Source organism: Sugiyamaella lignohabitans, chromosome C, assembly GCF_001640025.1.
Source record: "Sugiyamaella lignohabitans strain CBS 10342 chromosome C, complete sequence".
Classification (NCBI taxonomy): Eukaryota; Fungi; Ascomycota; class Dipodascomycetes; order Dipodascales; family Trichomonascaceae; genus Sugiyamaella; species Sugiyamaella lignohabitans.
The window spans coordinates 1195056-1214008 of NC_031671.1; the positions used below are offsets into that span (position 1 = coordinate 1195056).

An 18953-nucleotide genomic window follows, 5' to 3' on the forward strand; every position below is an offset into this window, starting at 1 on the left:
ACTCTCGGTCCCCAGCTGTTGCCTGGTGTCCGAGACACCGTTGTAGTGGCTTCACGAGCTTCAGTGCACCAGGGTCCAACTCTCGGTCCCCAGCTTTTACCTGGTGTCCCAGACACCGTTGTAGTGGCTTCGCGAGCTCCCCCGTAAAATAAATCCCCTCCTGGCTTTTCTGACCCTACAATCCCCTCAACATACAAACAAGAATCTCACCACCCGGCTCGAGAACAGACTGGTTTTAACTATAAACTCTCCAGGGACCTCAAACCGCTCGCGAAGCGAGCACCACGGGGTCTGGGGCAGCGCCCCAGCCGCCGGAGGCACAACCTTCCCCCTCAACCGCTCGCGAAGCGAGCACAACGGGGTCTGGGGCAGCGCCCCAGCCGCCGGAGGCACAACGCACCCCCCAGCCGGCCCTTCGGTCAGGGTCGCGATAGCGGCGGTTGCTGAAGAACGCTTTGGGCGAGAATTTTCAGGGGTGCATATGGCACATACTGCATGCACGTCACCCACCGGGTGGTGCGTCGAGCCAAGTTTCAAGGGTGCATTTATCCGGCGGGCCGGCGGGGGTTCTGGACGGTGGGCCCTAGCCAGCGAGCCGGGTCGACTCTCAACACCACAAATCCACTGACCGGTACTTTTTGACAAACGCTTCCGTAAACTACAAGAGAAACGAAAGAACTAGCCGGTCCGCGAGCCACGGGTTAAGCGGAGGGGTCGGGGCAGTGCTCCGTGCCAGGGACCCTGTTACCGCTGTTTCTATGGAGATCTCCTGCTCAAGCGACAGATCCAAGGCGCCTCGGACATGTGCACTTACATCGTCGTGCAGCTATCGTCGTCGTACACACGAAACCGTCCATCTGTCGCGCTGTTCTAAAAATGGAACATGCCACATACCACCACCACCACCTTCCGCTCCTCAACTCCTCCTGGGTCGGAGACTGGAGAGGGAGGGGAGTTCGCCTCCGGCGGCTGGGGCTCCGCCCCAGACCCCGCTGCTCCTCTCGCTTTGCTCGAGTCGGGCGTAGGGTTGTCCAGTAATTTTTATTTTTATTTTTATTTATTTATTTATTTATTTCTGTATTTCTTTATTATTTTATTTTATTGTTCGCTGGACATTTCATTCCGCAGTGGTTCGGTGGTTCGTTGGTGGTGTAAAAGTACGTGGTCGCATCGCATGGGCATTGTCGCTCCAGCAGCACCAGCAGCAGAAGCAGTAACAGTAGCTTTCGATGACGTTCGTTCGCGGATTTTATTTTGTCTATATTCACTATCAGTGCCGCCCGAATTGTACAAATAAAAACAATAAAAAAAACTGTAAATTTTCGAGTCCAGTCCACAAACCCTCAATTTTGTAATTTGTCCAAAAACAGCGCTGGAATTAACTCTCAACTCACATTCGCCCTGCCTGCCTGCCTGCCTACCTACCTGCTCGTACTCGTTCTCTGTACTCATAAATCCAAAAAAAAAAAAAAAAAAATTAAACGAGTTCGATGTCCTCGTTCGTTTGTCCCAACCTTGATACTAGAATACTCTCGTGTTCGCCGGCTGGGCATCAGTAACTAAATAGCCTAGTAAACGGACCACAACGGGAGTCAAATGAGTCTCCCAACCCCTTTAAGAGCGTGAGATGACTCAGCGCCATTGTCAAAGGGCTGATTTTTAAACAAGCAAATATCATAAATAAAATATTTTTGGCAACTAAAAAAGTAAAAATAAATGCGCAAATTCAGAAAAAGAAAAATAAAAATGCAAAAATATCCGGCCTAAAACCACTGCCAGCGGCTGCCGCTGCTGCTGCTGCTCCTGCTGCTGCTGCTGCTGTTCACTTGCGGTCTTTCTGCAGGCAGCTGCGGCCGGTATGCCCCCTCCTGTCTCATCTTGTATCCTCCTGCCCATTCCTGCCCCCTCGCTAGGCTACCTACTGCTTGTATCGAAATTCCAGCCGAACCACCCTTGCAGCCCAGCAAGTCGGGCTGCATTGACCTGTCTGGTGCCCATTTTAAGCCCAAACTGCAGCAGCAGTAGCATCAGCAGCAGAATCAGCAGCAGCCGAAACGCCAGCACCTTCAACACCAGCCCGCTTGATCCTCGCTCCAGCTGCCGCTGCTGCTGCTGCTGCTGCTGCTGTTGCTGCTACTACAGCTCTCCCACTGCAACCCACAGCCTCGCTCGCTCGCTGGCTCGCTAGCTTTCGTGTTCACGTTACTAAAAGTATTACATACACGCATTTAAAATTCTTCTTTTGTACTGCCAAACAAACGCTATTATTAGACTAAAAAATTTCCGGTCTGAGGTCATTCTTATAACAACGACCGACTGACGTCGCATCTCCAACAACAAATCCTGGATATCCTGGGCTTTTATTTATAAGGTAAGTATTTTTTGGCGATACTTTTTCTAGCTTCGCGTGTCGGTATCGCGGTCTGGTCTTGTTCTTCTGGCGTCGTTCTTCGTCGCTTTTTGGCTCGTTCGCTGGTTTCGGAGTCCTCGACAATTGTTCCATTGTCATTCTTCGAGCGATTGCTCTTTTTCAAAACTTGGCTGGGTCACAGTTCATGACATTTCTGGTGTTGTTTCGTTCCTCCTGGTTCCGTCTCGATCTGAGGCGGGGTCGGACTGCCTCCGGCGGCTGGGGCTTCGCCCCAGACCCCGTTGCTCCTGCTTCGCAGGAGTTGCTGGGTTCGTCGAGGAGTGTCAGTGGGTTCGTGTGATGTTTTTTTTGTTTTTTTCGATTCCGGTGTTGTTGGGTTCTGGTGTTGGTTCTGGTGTTCTCGGTAGCTGGGAGCTGATCTGACGAGCTGATCTGGACAGAGCCGTGGGTTTTCACAGAACTGCTGGAGAAATAATTTGTCTTCTTTTTTTTTTCTTTTCGGGCACGACTTTTCAAGTTCTGCTGGTTGAACTTGAACTTGTTCTGAATCTGTTGTCTATTTTTTCGTTCCCGGCTGACAGGACCAATCACAAGAACTCTCCAGTATCAGGATCAGTGTTGGGATCGGTATAAAGATTTGCCAGTCACTAGTCACCAACAGCCACGTTGAGCCGACCACGAAAGAATTACTGGTGCTGGCACCACGCCCGACTCGAGCGCAGCGAGAGGAGCAACCAGGGGTCTGGGGCGGAGCCCCAGCCGCCGGAGGCAGGCCCCGGACCCCCCAGGAAGAGCACGGAACCCCCCAGAAACGACTCGAGCGGAGCGAGAGGAGCAGCCAGGGTCTGGGGTGAAGCCCCAGCCGCCGGAGGCAGACCACCCGGTTGCGGCTGGAGTGGTACAGGTACTAACAGGACACAGTATTCATTCGTTTCGTATTTGTGTGTATTTTTAGAATCGCCAGTAGTGCACTGTTGCTGAGACGGAGAGTGTAGTGTTCGCTAGGTTGCATCGGCTTGTCATTTTTATTTGTTATTATTGGTAGTAGTAGTAGAGAAAGCTGCCAGATTATTTGCTGCAGTGATTGGATCTGCTAATACCAGAGCGAAAGAGAGAAAGAAGTGAGAAAGAAGAAAGAGAAGGAGGAGAGAAACACGATTGCTAGATTCTGTTTGATTTCGAGTGATAGAAAGAGAAGAGAAAAAGCAAGAGAAAGGAGATTTGAGTGCAGACATGGTCAACCCGAATCTGCCACCGCCTCCTCAGGGGTCGTACTACCCACTGGACTCTGACGCCAATTCGCCTTATAACCCGTTCAACTCGGAGACTCATAGTTTAGCATCAGATATGTCGGAAAATGTTCTCCACAGCGGATCGGGCGGGTCGAGTGCGAATCTGGCACTCAACTCGTCATCGTCGCGAGCCGCTCCTCAACAGGTGATTCGTGACTATGGTGACGAGTACGACGACGAGTATGACGAGTCAAATGGTGGCGCGAATCGCGGTATTACCCAGAATTATAATACACCTCCAGCAGTGCCTCCTCATCGTCCTATGGCTACTGCCAATTCTACAGGCAGTAGTTCATCGTCGTCGCAGGGATATCCCACAGGAAACGGCACGGGATCTAATAACGGCTACCACCAGCCTCCACACAATGGCATGGGTGCTACACCTTTGTCACGAAACTCTTCGGGCTCGTTTATTGCAATGGGCTCGTCGGAATTCGACCGATATCCACATAGAATTTCGTCTGCCGCTCCGTCTATAAACTCGGCATCGGGAGCTCCTTTACTTCGTCAACAGTATGGAGGAGTTGGACCGGCAGGTTCATTACATCCACAATCGGCTGGACACTACGGTCCAGGAATGCGCAATTCGACCATGTCAGACCGATCAGGGTCGTCGGAAACTTCGTCTATGGAACACGATTATTCTGGTAATAATCCGTTTGTAGTGAATGCGGATTTCTCGCCTTTTGGAGGCTATCCAGCCAGTTCGTTTCCTCTTCATCTCGACGAAAAAGAAGCCGATGACTATCTCCACAATCCAGACCCCATTCTCGATGAAAAATATAATAGAAAGTGCCAGAAAATGGACAAACGAGGCTGGGGATCGGTCGGTGGTCTGCTGTGTCTGTTGATTGGAGGTATTTGTTTGTTTATTGTATATCCAGTATTGACATATTCCGGAGTCAGTATTCAAAAACCAGCAGTTACAACCCAAGTTTTCGAGGTGTTGACGAATTATGAATATTCACATTTGCAGGCACTTCGAACTAATCTGGTTGATAAAGATACTCCACAGGATGCCATGACACGAACAGCTAAAGATGGCAGTCAATGGCAACTGGTGTTTTCTGACGAGTTTAATGTGGAAGGACGGACGTTTTATGATGGAGACGACCAGTTCTGGACTGCTCCCGACTTTAACTATGCTGCTACTCAGGATCTTGAATGGTATAGTCCCGATGCTGCTACTACTGCTAATGGAACTCTTGTGATTACACTTGACGCATTCAAGAACCACAATCTGTTTTACCGTTCGGGAATGTTACAATCATGGAATAAGTTTTGTTTCACTCAAGGTATGCTTGAAGTGTCGGTACTGTTACCAGGTCATGGAACCACTCCTGGTTTATGGCCCGGTGTATGGACTCTGGGTAATTTGGCTAGAGCTGGTTATTCCGCTACTTCAGAAGGAGTCTGGCCTTATGGATATAACTCATGTGATGCAGGCATCACTCCTAATCAATCGTCGACCGACGGAATCTCATATTTACCAGGTCAACGGTTGAACTCGTGTACATGTCCTGGACACGACCATCCTAATGAAGGAACCGGTCGTGGAGCTCCTGAAATCGATGCTATTGAAGGTACGGTTGTCAGTAACCCTGATAACGGAGTGGCGTCTCAGTCGTTACAATTGGCTCCTTTTGATATCTGGTACATGCCCAATTACGACTTTATTGAGATCCATAACAAGTCCATTACTGCCATGAACACGTATGCCGGAGGTCCTTTCCAACAAGCCATTTCCGGTACCACCATGTTGAACACAGATTGGTATGAGTTTGGCGGTGCTAACAACTATCAATCGTACGGATTCGAGTATCTCAACGACGATGTCAATGGATATATTCGTTGGTATGTGGGTCATACTCCTACATATACACTTTACGCACCGGCCATTGGACCCAATGGTAATGTGGGAGCACGACAGATCAGTAAAGAGCCTATGTCCATTATCCTCAATCTGGGTATCTCCAACTCATGGACCTATATCGCTTGGAACGATCTTGTGTGGCCCAGTCACATGCGTATTGATTATGTGCGCCTGTACCAACCTTCGGACCAAGTCTCACTGACTTGCGACCCACCAGACTACCCGACCTACGACTACATCCAGGACCATCTCAACGCCTACTCCAACCCCAACCTGACCTCATGGAACATGGCCGGCTACGCATTCCCTCCCAACAAACTCACCGGCAACTGTTAATAAATCCGCTCACCCTTCACCGCGTCACCCACTTACCAATCCACCAACAAAATCACACACAATTCATCAACCATTTACTTACCAACAACTCACACCCCCATACCTGGCATTAGATCCATCCTGTACCTGGCATCATAAATATATTCTTATATTTGTTCTATATAAATACATTTCGTACACAACCTCACCCACCCTACCTTCGGTTTCACCTCCGGGGCTACATCCGGAGTCCAGTCTTGCCTCCGGCGGCTGGGGCTCCGCCCCAGACCCTGGTTGTGCTCGCTTCGCGAGCTGGCGCCGGGCCCGGAGCTATTCCCGGTAAAACCAGATGGTGGAAATACGGCCCGGGCACTATCTCCGGCGAGACACTGACCGGGTCGTAGTCACTTCGCGAGCGGTTTCGCGGGACGGAGGCTGCCTCCGGCGGGGGCCATTTCCGGCTGGGCTCTACTCACTACACTAACGCACCCACATCCCAGACCCCTCCCTCTGGTCCCCCAAGCCCACCAGACACCCCACGCCCGACTCGAGCGAAGCGAGAGGAGCAACCAGGGTCTGGGGCGGAGCCCCAGCCGCCGGAGGCAGACCCCACCCCCTGAGCACCAGTGCGGCTGTGCAAGTTCACCGGATTAGTAAGAAATGTTTGCGAGTGGAGACGTGATTTCATGTTGGAAAGTGCGAACTGGTAATTTGAATTTACAATGTACAGAGTTCAGAGACTGAATCGTTTGGTACAAACTGTTTCCGGAGTGGCATCCCTGGCTGGTTCGACTGGTTTGAGGACGGCAGCTGGTGCTGGTGGTCGGTGCTATTACCACCGCCCGGCGGTGATGGGATCCAGGTTACAAGCGACTAAATCGAGGTTCGTGCCTCTGGTATCGTCGAGGTCCATGTATATTCAGACGTCGGCGACCCCTAATGACGATGCACTTAAATTTTTACCGTCACAGGAAGTTCTTGGAGACGGTGCTCGTACGATTGAGTACTTATCAGGTCGAGACGCACATTCGTCGCCACTGGCTCGTAAACTATTTGCAGTTGATGGAGTAAGATCAGTGATGTTTGGTCCTGATTTCATTACCGTTGAAAAGGACCCGGAATCCAACTGGATCTATCTCAAGCCCGAGATCTTTTCACTGCTGACTGAACATTTATCGGCAGGAGGGCCAGTGGTTCTTGAGGGTACAGAGGCTGCTTCTGATACCTTGCCCTCAGAAGAAGATTCGGAAGTAGTAAGCATGATTAAAGAGCTCATTGACACGCGGATCCGACCGGCTATTCAAGAAGACGGTGGAGATCTCGAGTACCGCGGGTTCACGGACGACGGTATTGTCCAACTCAAACTGCGAGGTGCCTGTCGGTCGTGTGACTCGTCTTCTGTCACTCTAAAGAACGGTATAGAGTCCATGCTCATGCACTACGTCGAAGAAGTCACCGGAGTCGAACAAGTGCTCGACCCCGAAGAAGAGGTTTCCCTCAAAGAGTTCGACAAGCTCGAGAAAAAGCTCGAAGCCGCCAAACAATCGGCCCCCGAAGACCAAATGGCCCCCTCCCTCTAACCACCCTCGCCATTCCCACTCTTTTGTATATATTTAATTGACCCATTTACACACCCTGACACTTTGCCTCCGGCGGCTGGGGCTCCGCCCCAGACCCTGGTTGCTCCTGCTCCGCAGGAGATACCGGCCCCTCGCCTGCTGCCTCCGGCGGCTGGGGCTCCGCCCCAGACCCTGGTGGCTCCTGCTTCGCAGGAGATACCAGATTCTACGACTCAAGTGAAGCGAGATAAGCCATAGAAATAGGAATCTGGGAGGCACGTTCTCCGGAGATAGCGGAGATCGCGGCCGTAACGACTCGAGCGAAGCGAGAGGAGAAACCCGGGTCTGGGGCGGAGCCCCAGCCGCCGGAGGCAGCAGGGGACCCGGAGATAGCGGGAATTGTGGGCGTAACGACTCGAGCGAAGCGAGAGGAGCAACCCGGGTCTGGGGCGGAGCCCCAGCCGCCGGAGACAGCGAGGACCCCCCGGAGAAGCCCCGGAGCAGAGAAAAGAGGAGTGGTATTAACGATTGACGCTACAGACTCTATTAGCAGATTCTATTGCCGTTTTATGCAGACGAGTCGAGAGGGGAGGCCGAGGTTTTGATGAAGTCGTCGTAAGCCTCGTAGGCCTGTTGGATGCGGCGGTTGAGGATGGGGTGGTCGTCGACCCATTTTAGGAGCTCGGCTTTGTCTTGCTCGAGCAGCATGCCGGTGATTTTGCCGGCGAGCTGGGTGTCACCGTGGATCAGGGGGTGGTTGAGCGCGTGGGGGTAGATGGCCTCGCCAATGACCTGGTTCTCGGCTTCGGGAGTAGCAGCAGAGGCAATGGCTGCTGACAGCGAGGACCCGTAAAGCTCGCGTTGTTGGTTCGAACGGGAGTACTTGTTACGCGAGTGGCTGGAATTGGACGATGCGGTGGATGATGCTGGCGAGGTGTTTTGACTGTTGGGGTACTTGTTATTGCCATTGATTTTCAGTCCCGTTGGGTTACGACTGGTGTTGTTCGAAGAGGAGTTGGTGGTAGTGGTGTTGTGGTTATTGCCGTTGGAGATGCTAGGACCACCAGCTCCATTGCTGCCGTTTGATCTGTATCCGAGAGGAGTTGAGCTGCGGGACCGGTTGACAGATGGAGGAGTTCCAGGAGGATAGCCAAAGTTGGCATTTGGACCGGCAGGACCGCCAAGTGAACCATATTGCGAGACAGAACCAGGTAAGCCGGTGGGAGGAATGCCAGCAGGAAGACCCATGGGTGAAGCAGCTCCATTGGCATTGACAGCAGCAGCAGCAGCGGCAGCTAATGGGTAGTAAAATGGCGGAAGAGGGTTGAACTGACGTTGGTTAAGACCAGCAGACACATTTGGAGGTTGACCCTGCTGTTGCTGCTGGAGATGAGCCAGTTGTTGTTGGTGATGGTGATGGTGATGCTGTTGATGAGGATGAGGGCCAGATCCTCCAGCAGCAGCGGCAGCTGCTGCTGCAGCTACAGCAGCTGCCATAGGCATGAAAGGTAATTGACCAGCAGCAGCCATTTGGTTATGCAGTTGGGTTTGAATCTGACTGGGATGAAGCTGACCTGGCAACTGATGACCGGCAAAATGGCCTGGTAAGTACCCGAACTGACCAGGACCACCTGGACCAAGAGGTGGAAGATACATCATTTTGTTACGAGTATCTTTTCTCATTGCCAGAGCAACATAAAGACGGTTTCCCTGGAAGATTTGGTCGTGCATGGCATTAATAGCATCTTGAGCTTCCTGAGGGTTCGAGTAGCATACAAAGCCAAAGCCTCGAGATTCGCCAGTATCATCAGTCATAATTTTGGCCGAAGTGATGGTTCCGAATTTGGAAAATGCATTTTTAAGACCTTCATCGTCAAGAGACTTGTTCAAATACTTGACATAGAGGTTAACACCTTGATAGTGTTTTTGTGATGAAGATGGAGACAACAAGTCGTTTTGTGCCGAAGCAGCTGCTAACATATTAGCAGCCTGTTCACGACGAAGTTCTTCTTCACGTTCATACTTTTTTTGGGCTCTATTTACATAGATGAGCCGGTTATGAAACAAAGTATCATTAAGCTCTTCCATAGCTTTGACAGCTTGATCATGAGTTTTAAAATTGACAAACCCGAAACCACGGCATGAACCGTCATTATTCAAAGGAAGTGAGATGGAGTCGATTTCGCCATATTGAGCGAAAAGCGATCTAAACTCGGGCTCCGTGACTTGAGAGTCGATATTTTTAACAAACACGTTGGTGAAAGTCTGGTTTAATCTGTTCAACCGCTCGCATTTAGGAACATGGAACCCGACATAGACCTCACGATCGTTCATGAGTACGCCATTCATGCGATCAATAGCATCCTGAGCAGCTTCCCGACTCTCAAAAGACACATATGCAAAGCCTTTGGGAATGCCATACTCGTCAGTGGCTACTTTGCACGACACAATCTTGCCAAACACAGAAAACGTTTCGTAAAGAGCGGCAGACGTGATTGAAGGGTCGAGGTTTTTTATGAATATATTGCTGTCCGAGGTAGGAGTTGAAGAAGCTTGGCGAGTTGGTGGATTCGAGCTGGTGCTACCAGACTGTGAAACAGTTTCGCCTGAAGATCCAGAGGTCTCAGCAGTACCAGAAGCAGAATCAGTAGTACCAGTAGCAGCAGTGGCACCAGCAGCACCACTAGCTGTAGCAGAAGAAGCACCCTGGATAGACGGAGTATTCGCCAGACTCTTGGCAGCATTTTCATGCCGTTTGGCAGGGTCTCTTTGGAACGGGAGAACCTTGCAAGCCCTGTTTTTAATAATAATTTTATGGCCGAGATCGACATCGCGAAGGGCATTTTGAGCATACTCGGCCATGGTATAATTGACAAACGCATACCCGAGCGACCGCTTGGTGTAGTTGTCTTTCATGACACGGATGGATTTGATGGTGCCGTAGATAGAAAACACTTTGAACAGATGAGCCTCGCTAACGAGCGGGTCCAAATCACGCACATACAGCGTGCAGTTCTCGGGGGACAGCGATTGTGGAGAAGAGTTCTTGCTGGCAGGTTGGTTTGCCAAGTTAGGAGTCGTTGGGCCACTAGCAGCAGAAGTATCAGTAGTAGCATCTGAAGTAGCAGTAGCACCAGTAGTAGCATCTGAAGTAGTAACATCTGAAGTAGCAGATGAATGATTAGCATCCAGATTCAACCGTTTGACACCACTTTCGACCTCAACGACACCAGCAGTAGCCTGATCTGACACAACAGAAGCACCACTGCCATTGGCACCGCCATTGGCACCGTCATTGACATCATTCGAGCCATTGACACCACTGGCATTCGTCTTAACACCAGCAGAACCATCCGACGTCGAGGCCGAAGCCGAAGCCGAACCACTGCCGGACTGCTGGTTATGATTCAGTTCAGTGGTCATTACAGAACTGGAATTAACAACCGTCAAACGTAATCAGACCAGACCTGACTACAGAATCAATAACAGACCGAGTAACAAAATCAGTAACCGAACCGAGTAACAGAATAACCACAACCAAGAGACTCTAATAAAAACTGTCGAATCAGCTTTTAACTTCCTTTCAAACTAAAACAAACAAATGGGCCGAACCAGACCGAGCAATGTATAACTCTCACTCTCACACTACTGAAACGAGAATCAACTGAACCAACCGAATCTAAAGAATAATAAAAGAAATAAACAACTTTTTAGAAAACAAACTTTTTAAAAGCCCGACCGTCGAGCCAGTTCCAGTGCCAGTACCAGTACCAGTTACAAAAATTACTAACGAAAAAAGAAGGATGAAACAAGCTAATAAGTTTATATAACAACTCTAAGCAAGCACCACCGCTGCCGGACCACAATGCAACAGACCGCCGCCAACTGCGAGAGACCGCTGATGTGTTCAAACGAGACCGACCGACCGACTGACCGGGTTTCTCTACCAAATTCAATTCTCGTATAAAACAATTGCCGACCTGAACTAACTCAAGTGAACAGACCGGATTCTTGTTCTTCTTTTTCTTTTTCGTTGACCCGAGTTCACTCACAAACTCACTCACTCAATCGTTCACTCAACTGATACAAACTGCGGAAGACACCGAACAAACTGGCCCGGGACCTAATGTTTTCCTGCCGCTCCTGCTGCTGTTACTGCTGCCGCTGCGGGAACACGCCATGCCACTGGGTCCTCCCACCTCCCAATCCGCCAGGGCGACAGCCGTTGCCGGGCTGCGGGGGGTGGAAACGGGCCTGTGGGGGGAACCGGGGTCAGCCTCCGGCGGCTGGGGCTCCGCCCCAGACCCTGGTTGCTCCTGCTTCGCAGGAGTTGGCGGGGCCCGAGTCGAGCGCTGCCCCTCCCGAGGAACCCCCCAGGAGCCCCCTCGAGCTGCCGAATCCAGCTGCGATTGGCAACGTGGGCCGGCCGTGGGCTGCGACAGGGGCCTCCTGCCGGCGCCGCCAGTTGGGAGTTGGGAGTTTAAACTTGGCCTGCAGGGCCTCCCAGGCTGACAACTGCTGACGGGGTTCGGGCGGACTGCACTCGAGCTGGGGGGCTCCATTATAAATCGTGTAGTAATCGCGGCTGCTGCCGCCAGCCGGGGGTCTGCCTCCGGCGGCTGGGGCTCTGCCCCAGACCCCGTGGCTCCTCTCGCTTCGCTCGAGTCGGTTTACCCCCGCAATCCCCGCTATCTCCTGCGAAGCAGGAGCAACCAGGGTCTGGGGCGGAGCCCCAGCCGCCGGAGGCAGTCCCCGACCCACAGTTGACCCCGGACTCGGACGGCAAATGCTTGGGCCCCGCCGGATCGTCGCCGGTCGATTCAGGGGTTATCTTTTACCCACCACGCACGGCCCCGGTTTACCCCTGAGCAGCGATCGAACGGCTGGCTCAGCACCAGCCTCTCGCTCTCTCACGGAACACACTCTCCAGTTCACGAACTGCCAAAAACTGACAAACTCCTTCATTTCCATTCTTCAAAAACAGAACTCTGGTCGGGTTCTGCGACCGACCCGCCCGCCAGTGGGCCATAGCCGTTCAGCCCCGGTTTAAACTTAGGTCCCAACCCCGTTCTGGTGTCTTGCGTTGCACCCCCCTCTTTCACGGGGGGTTGGGGGTGTGCCTCCGGCGGCTGGGGCTCCGCCCCAGACCCTGGTTGCTCCTCTCGCTTCGCTCGAGTCGGGTTGGGGGGGTCGGGTATGAGGATGTTTTTGGACAGACGCCGCCGGAGAACCGCGACACCCGACTCGAGCGGAGCGAGAGGAGCAGCCAGGGTCTGGGGCGGAGCCCCAGTCGCAAGAGACATACTGCCAACCCCGAAGAAACGACTCGAGCGGAGCGAGAGGAGCAGCCAGGGTCTCCGGGGGCGGGAGCCCCAGCCGCCGGAGGCAGGCCCCCAAAAACGACTCGAGCGGAGCGAGAGGAGCAACCCGGGTCTGGGGCGGAGCCCCAGCCGCCGGAGGCAGATTCGGACCCCGGGTTTTGTAGGTGAGATCGGTTTCAGGGGTTTCCCCTGTAATAACCGGATGTAGAAGTGTATGCAGGGACAGATGCAGATCGGTGCAGAGGCGGGTGGAGACAGTGAACGTGTGAGAACCAGGATTTTTTTTCTTTCTTGTGGGTGTGAATTGTACGAGAACAGTCAGAAAGATATGTAGCTTTTGAAATGGGAATTTTTTGGTTTGAGAGAGGGAGGATAACTGTTTTAGAGATGGAGGTGGGAGAAGGAGGTCACGGTCGGGTACGAGATCAAGGCACGGCTAAAATAATTAGGTTCACGAGTTCACGAGATCGCGACAGGCAGCCAGATCAGATGCAACCACAGACATAAATCGCTGTGTGAAAAACCGGGAAATAAAAATACAATGGGAGACAGGCTAATGGACGATCCACTGGGCATGCAATCTCCTCTGGAGAACCTGGTAAGAACTCACTTTCCATTCATTTCCTTTGTTTACTGAGGTTCACAGAACCCCGATTACTAACTCGAACTCACAGGCACCAGACGAGTCGCTGGACATCCTCCTCCACATCCAGCAAACTCTGATCTGTTCGGTGTGCCAGGACGCTATGTTTACACCATTCACCACCGACTGTGGTCACACGTACTGCTACGGGGTAAGTGCCAGGGGGAACGGGGTGTGCCTCCGGCGGCTGGGGCTCCGCCCCAGACCCTGGTTGCTCCTCTCGCTTCGCTCGAGTCGGGCTGGGGGGTGCCCAGATGGGTTTGGGCGGTGTTGTTTGCCGGGACCAGGGGTTTTTATGTGTTCAGACCCTTCAGAAACGACTCGAGCGAAGCGAGAGGAGCAACCAGGGTCTGGGGCGGAGCCCCAGCCGCCGGAGGCATGAGACCCCCCGGAGTCAGAAAACCCCCCAAAATCGACTCGAGCGCAGCGAGAGGAGCAACCAGGGTCTGGGGCGGAGCCCCAGCCGCCGGAGGCAGAAGACCCCCCAAAGACAGACCCCCAACCCGTGAGGGTTAAGTGCTAACAGGGAGAATAGTGTTTGCATCAGTGGTTGAAGAAGGATTCGGGGAGGATGACATGTCCTAATTGTAGGAAGATGATTAAGAGCAAGCCGGTGATGAATTTGGCGTTGAAACAGGTCGGTGAAGTGCTGATGAAGGCCATTGATGTCAAGGATGAGGTTCGAGGACGGGGTTTGGCTGAGCAGAGGAAACAGGCCGAGAAGGAATTGAATCATGATATGAAGTATTCGAAAGAGACGTTTCCAAACTTGTTTGTGAATAGTAATCGTGGTAATAGAGGGACGGGACGTGGAGGGGTGATTGGGTTTATAGACCGGGAAGACGGAGTCAGAAGATGTTCACGGTGTTTATGGGAAGTACCGGGGCGGTCGACCGAGTGTCCTAATTGTGGACTGCTCGTAGATGCTCCAGAAGATCAAGACGAACAGGATCTGATTGACGATTTGGATGTAGATGGAGACGATTATGGCGAAAGTGAAAACGATGCGCATTTCCGACGACGACCTCTTTTCAGTGACGAGGCAGAACAGGACGACGATGAGGACGATGAAGGAGACGATGTTATGGCAGACAATTCTATTGAATCTATGGACGAATACGACGAGGAGTTGGATGGAGGGTTTATTGACGATGACAGTATTGCTGATTATCTCGATGAAGACGACGATGATGGAGAGCACACGTCGTCGTCGCGGTTGTTTAACCGGTACCTTTCAGACCATGCGACAGACAACAGTCATTCTCACGATGACAACGATAATGAAAGTGATTCTCACGATTCGTTTGATCTAAGTTTAGATCACAGCGACAATGAAGACGAAGACGACGATATGCATTTGACACGAGGCGACCGAAATGCGGTTCTTGGACGAGGACCCGGTCGTCGACTCGGACGAGGTAACTCTTCTACCTCCAGCACCAATACCATCACCACTGGACCGAGAAACCGACGAAGTACAACCACAACAACAACCACGACCACCTCCACCACAACACGGACCCGCGGCCAACCCGTGATCTCGATCAGTTCCGACGACGAGGACGACGCCGAACTCGACCAACTGGGCCGGTCACTGGCACACCGCGGTCGCACCGTCGTCCTCTCAGAAGACGAAGACGACGACTCCGAACCGCATGAACCACTCACTAGAAACGGCCCTGGCCGCGCCATTCTCATCGACGACTCGGACTGAAAAACTAATTTATTCACGAACTATTTCACCTGGGGGACATGCCTCCGGCGGCTGGGGCTCCGCCCCAGACCTGGGTTGCTCCTGCTTCGCAGGAGTTACGGGCTGGGGACTGCCTCCGGCGGCTGGGGCTCCGCCCGAGACCCTGGTTGCTCCTGCTTCGCAGGAGTTACGGGGTCAGAATCGACTCGGGGACGCAGAGGATACCAGGGATCGCGGACGTAACGACTCGAGCGAAGCGAGAGGAGCAACCCGGGTCTGGGGCGGAGCCCCAGCCGCCGGAGGCAGACCCCCAACCGGTTACGTACCATTAGGTTCTGGTGCGGTTGTGCCGTTCTCGGCCGGGCTGGTGTCCCCGGCGGATGGCGAGTTGAGCCATTTCATGTAAAAGTCGTCCATGAGCATTTTGGCGACCTCGGCGCGGGTGATTTCCTGGCGGAATCGCGGTTCTTTGAGCAGTGAGAGCACGTGGAGACAGTTGGGATAGATCAGGTATCGCGCGTTCTCGGGCTTGCGCCAGTACTCGAGATAGTCCAAATAATTCAGAAACTCCTCGTTTTCAAGGTACTTGTTCTGGGCCAGATAATTCAGGTACTGCGGATTCGCCAGCGATTGCACGAACTGGGGCTTGTTAGTCGGGGATGGGGTCTGGGGTCTGGGGTCTGCCTCCGGCGGCTGGGGCTCCGCCCCAGACCCTGGTTGCTCTTGCTTCGCAAGAGTTACGGGGTCAGAATCGACTCGAGCGGAGCGAGAGGAGCAACCAGGGTCTGGGGCGGAGCCCCAGCCGCCGGAGGCAGCGGGGGATGGAGAGGGGGACTTACTTCGAGTTCGACCTCCCAGCGGCTGGGAGGCACGATTTCGTCGGCCATTGCGGGCAGTGGTGGTAGCGGGATGGCTGCGGTGGTCGGCCTCAAGGTTCCATCGGCCGCAGGGGTGCACAATTGGGGGTTTGAGGGCCGGAATGGGAGGTGAGGTTGACAATGGTGGAGGTGGTTTGTGAGGATGAAGTGAGCGAGGTTCACCAGTTTCCTGATCTGATCTGATATTTATTGTTATCCGGTTAGCATGCGTTTATCCGACGGGATAGCGCCGTGCTTGGTTATTGGCCTCGGAGAGAGAGAGAGGGAGGCGGCAGCCGTGCATTGGGTCCAGCGCCCGCCGGTTCCACGGTTGTTGTTGCTCTCTTATTACGGTTGCTGTGGAGTGGGCTCTGTTTTGTTTATTTATCAGTGCTTTTCTTTTAGTTATAGAGGATTCCCGTTTATCTTTTGAGTTAGGGTTTGCTTTGAAGATTAATTTTCGTCGTTTACGGGACTTTTGGGGGGTTTAATTGACTGTTGATTCGTTATTAGTCCCACTGTTTCACTCGTTCTCTGGTTCACAGGGTCACTGATTCACTTGCTACAGGACCAAATCGATCCGAAATTCTACGTTTCGTTTGGTGGATTTTATTTTGTTTTGATAAAATTGTTTTTATAACAGGAGTGGGTGCTAGAGATTGAAAATGTCGGTACGGCAGCCTGAAGTACTGGCTGATACCACTGGTGCTAGTCATTTGCATGGTCCTACTGGGGGCTCGCCATCGCTCTTTCACCGAGAACCATCTCCTCTGCTAGATTCAGATCGTGCTGATACTGAAGCTTCGAATACTAAGTCTTCTGGGGCTGTTAATAATGGATCTGTCCAGAAGAAGACAGTTTATAGTTTAGGTGGGTCATCTGTGCCGAGTATAGATTCAGCAGGTGGTGTCTCTCCTTCGACTAACAACTCTGATTTTGGTAATCTCAGTAATCTCGGTAATTTCAGTAATCTGGCAAATATCGGCGATGGCCTTAAGAGCAAGAGTGATAGGAACTCCAGCTCCCGAGTCAGTAACAGTAGCAGCAATATCAATTCCAATTCTAATTCTAATTCTAATACCAATTCCAACTCCAATTTCAATATCAATTCTAATTCCGATAACGGTATCAACAAAAGTAACAGTAATGACATTTCCAACTCGAATAACAGTAGCATAAGCAACATCAGCAACAATGGCAGCAATACCATTGCCAGTAGTCACAGCAGTCAAAATGGTCAGAATGGTCACACGCATCAAACCATTGGCTTTAGTGCTGATGATACCAGCATTCACAATACTAATAGCGGCAATGTCAACTTCACCAGTACTATCAATAATAGAGATGGTTCTCTGGGTAATAATGGAGGTGATAATGCAGGTGATAGTACACTGGGTAATAGTCAAGGTGTTAGTTCACTGGCTAATAACAGAGGTGATGGCGGTGACAGCACCTCCAGATTATACAACTCGAGCAATCCTGATCTCGCAAGTGATGACGAATTACCACCTGATGGGTCATCTTCAGCATATAGCTCGTCTGGCAAAGACGCAACTGCTCTGCTGTATAAATTCCGGTTCATAGTTCTACTTGTCTACCCTATAATCATATTTCTGGGTGAGCTTGTTCATATCAGCCAGCCTGAAGGCACCTATTTCAGCAACAAACGGAACATATTCAACGTCTTTTTCGTCAAAAGAGCCTGGCTATGGACCACTCTAGCGTTTATTGCTATTGTAGTCCGGGCTAAGGTAGCCACTAATTCGACTTCTGGCCCCGGTATCAAGTCAGCTACCCAGTCTGGCTCGATATTGAAAGCTCAATCGTATGCTGGATACCACCTTGTACTCAGATACGCAGCTGCTACATTCTGGTGGGTGTTGTTCACCCAGTGGTTTTTTGGGTTGCCAATCATGGACAGGGTATTTGTTCTGACTGGAGGAGGTTGTGACGGTCTTGTGGAAAAGGTTGCTGAAGCTGCTATGAGCACAAATCCTGCACCAGGAGACGCAACTTCACCACTACCACCACTTCCTGTGACATCCAATTCTCCTCTGAACAACCTGGTTTCATCTGCTTACTGTCGAGCTCATGGTGGAACCTGGGTAGGAGGATACGATCCAAGTGGACACACTTTTCTACTTGTTCATGCCAGCTTGTTTTTATGGTTCGAACTACTGCCGTTAATCGTGACTGGCCGAGCTACTAGTACCGGTACTGGCATCGGCATTGGATCTGCTATTGGCACCAGCACCTCTGGATCGAGTTCTGGCACCACCAAACCAGCCACAACCTTCACGACCTCGCTGTCGGTGCGACTGGTGCTGGGTCTGTTGGCATTCTGGGCCTGGATGGTGCTCATGACGGCCGTGTACTTCCACTCGTTCCTCGAAAAACTGCTCGGACTCGTGTGTGGCTACCTCGAAGTGCTTCTCGTCTACGTCGTGGCCGCCAACCACCCCCAACTCGGGGCCATCCTGGGGGTCTAGCTCTATATATAATAATTTATTACAGTGTTTGGAGACACTCGGGGGGTGGGGGTGTGCCTCCGGCGGCTGGGGCTGCGCCCCAGACCCCGTAGCTCCTGCTTCGCAGGAGATTGCTGGGATCGTGGAGCTGTTCTCGGGGTCCGGGAGTTGGCTGGCATCGTCGACGAAAACGACTCGAGCGCAGCGAGAGGAGCAGTGGGGTCTGGGGCGCAGCCCCAGCCGCCGGAGGCACGAGGACCAGGCTACAGCGATTCCAGTCGCTCGTGGAGTGTTTCGAGGGGTCCTGTGAGGTTTTTGGCCCAGTGGGGTTTGGCGTCGTCGTGGTCGGAGGAGTAGATGACGGCCTGTTCGACGCGGTTGTTGCGGCAGATGAGGTTGGCGACCCGGTTGTCGTGAAGTGTCAGTTTCCACAGCTGGAGAGCGTTGTCTGTTTCGACGTGCTTGACAAGATCAGTTCGTTTGTGGAGCTGGTCGAGGAGCATGTAGCGGTTGTAGTTGGAGTACAGTGAAGCCCGGACCTGTCTGACGAACACCAGGAGA

The 18953-nt window shown here is 52.3% G+C and overlaps 5 protein-coding genes across 5 annotated transcripts; 4 read left to right on the top strand and 1 right to left on the bottom strand.

Moving 5' to 3' along the window:
• Window positions 1–3604: 3604 nt before the first annotated feature.
• Window positions 3605–5872, top strand: KRE6 (beta-glucan synthesis-associated protein KRE6; the record flags this gene model as incomplete). The annotated part of the gene is made up of 1 exon (XM_018881125.1): window positions 3605–5872. The coding sequence occupies one exon, from the start codon at window positions 3605–3607 to the stop codon at window positions 5870–5872; it is 2268 nt and encodes a 755-aa protein (XP_018733746.1).
• A 701-nt stretch (window positions 5873–6573) lies between these two features.
• NFU1 (Nfu1p) lies at window positions 6574–7431 on the top strand (the record flags this gene model as incomplete). The annotated part of the gene is made up of 1 exon (XM_018881126.1): window positions 6574–7431. The coding sequence occupies one exon, from the start codon at window positions 6574–6576 to the stop codon at window positions 7429–7431; it is 858 nt and encodes a 285-aa protein (XP_018733747.1).
• Window positions 7432–7977: 546 nt separating this feature from the next.
• On the bottom strand, window positions 7978–10833 carry PAB1 (polyadenylate-binding protein; the record flags this gene model as incomplete). Its single annotated transcript, XM_018881127.1, has 1 exon — window positions 7978–10833. One exon carries the CDS (start codon window positions 10831–10833, stop codon window positions 7978–7980), a length of 2856 nt encoding a protein of 951 aa, XP_018733748.1.
• Window positions 10834–13969: 3136 nt separating this feature from the next.
• AWJ20_4075 (uncharacterized protein) lies at window positions 13970–15088 on the top strand (the record flags this gene model as incomplete). The annotated part of the gene is made up of 1 exon (XM_018881128.1): window positions 13970–15088. One exon carries the CDS (start codon window positions 13970–13972, stop codon window positions 15086–15088), a length of 1119 nt encoding a protein of 372 aa, XP_018733749.1.
• A 1501-nt stretch (window positions 15089–16589) lies between these two features.
• Window positions 16590–18413, top strand: SCS3 (Scs3p; the record flags this gene model as incomplete). The annotated part of the gene is made up of 1 exon (XM_018881129.1): window positions 16590–18413. One exon carries the CDS (start codon window positions 16590–16592, stop codon window positions 18411–18413), a length of 1824 nt encoding a protein of 607 aa, XP_018733750.1.
• Window positions 18414–18953: the final 540 nt, after the last annotated feature.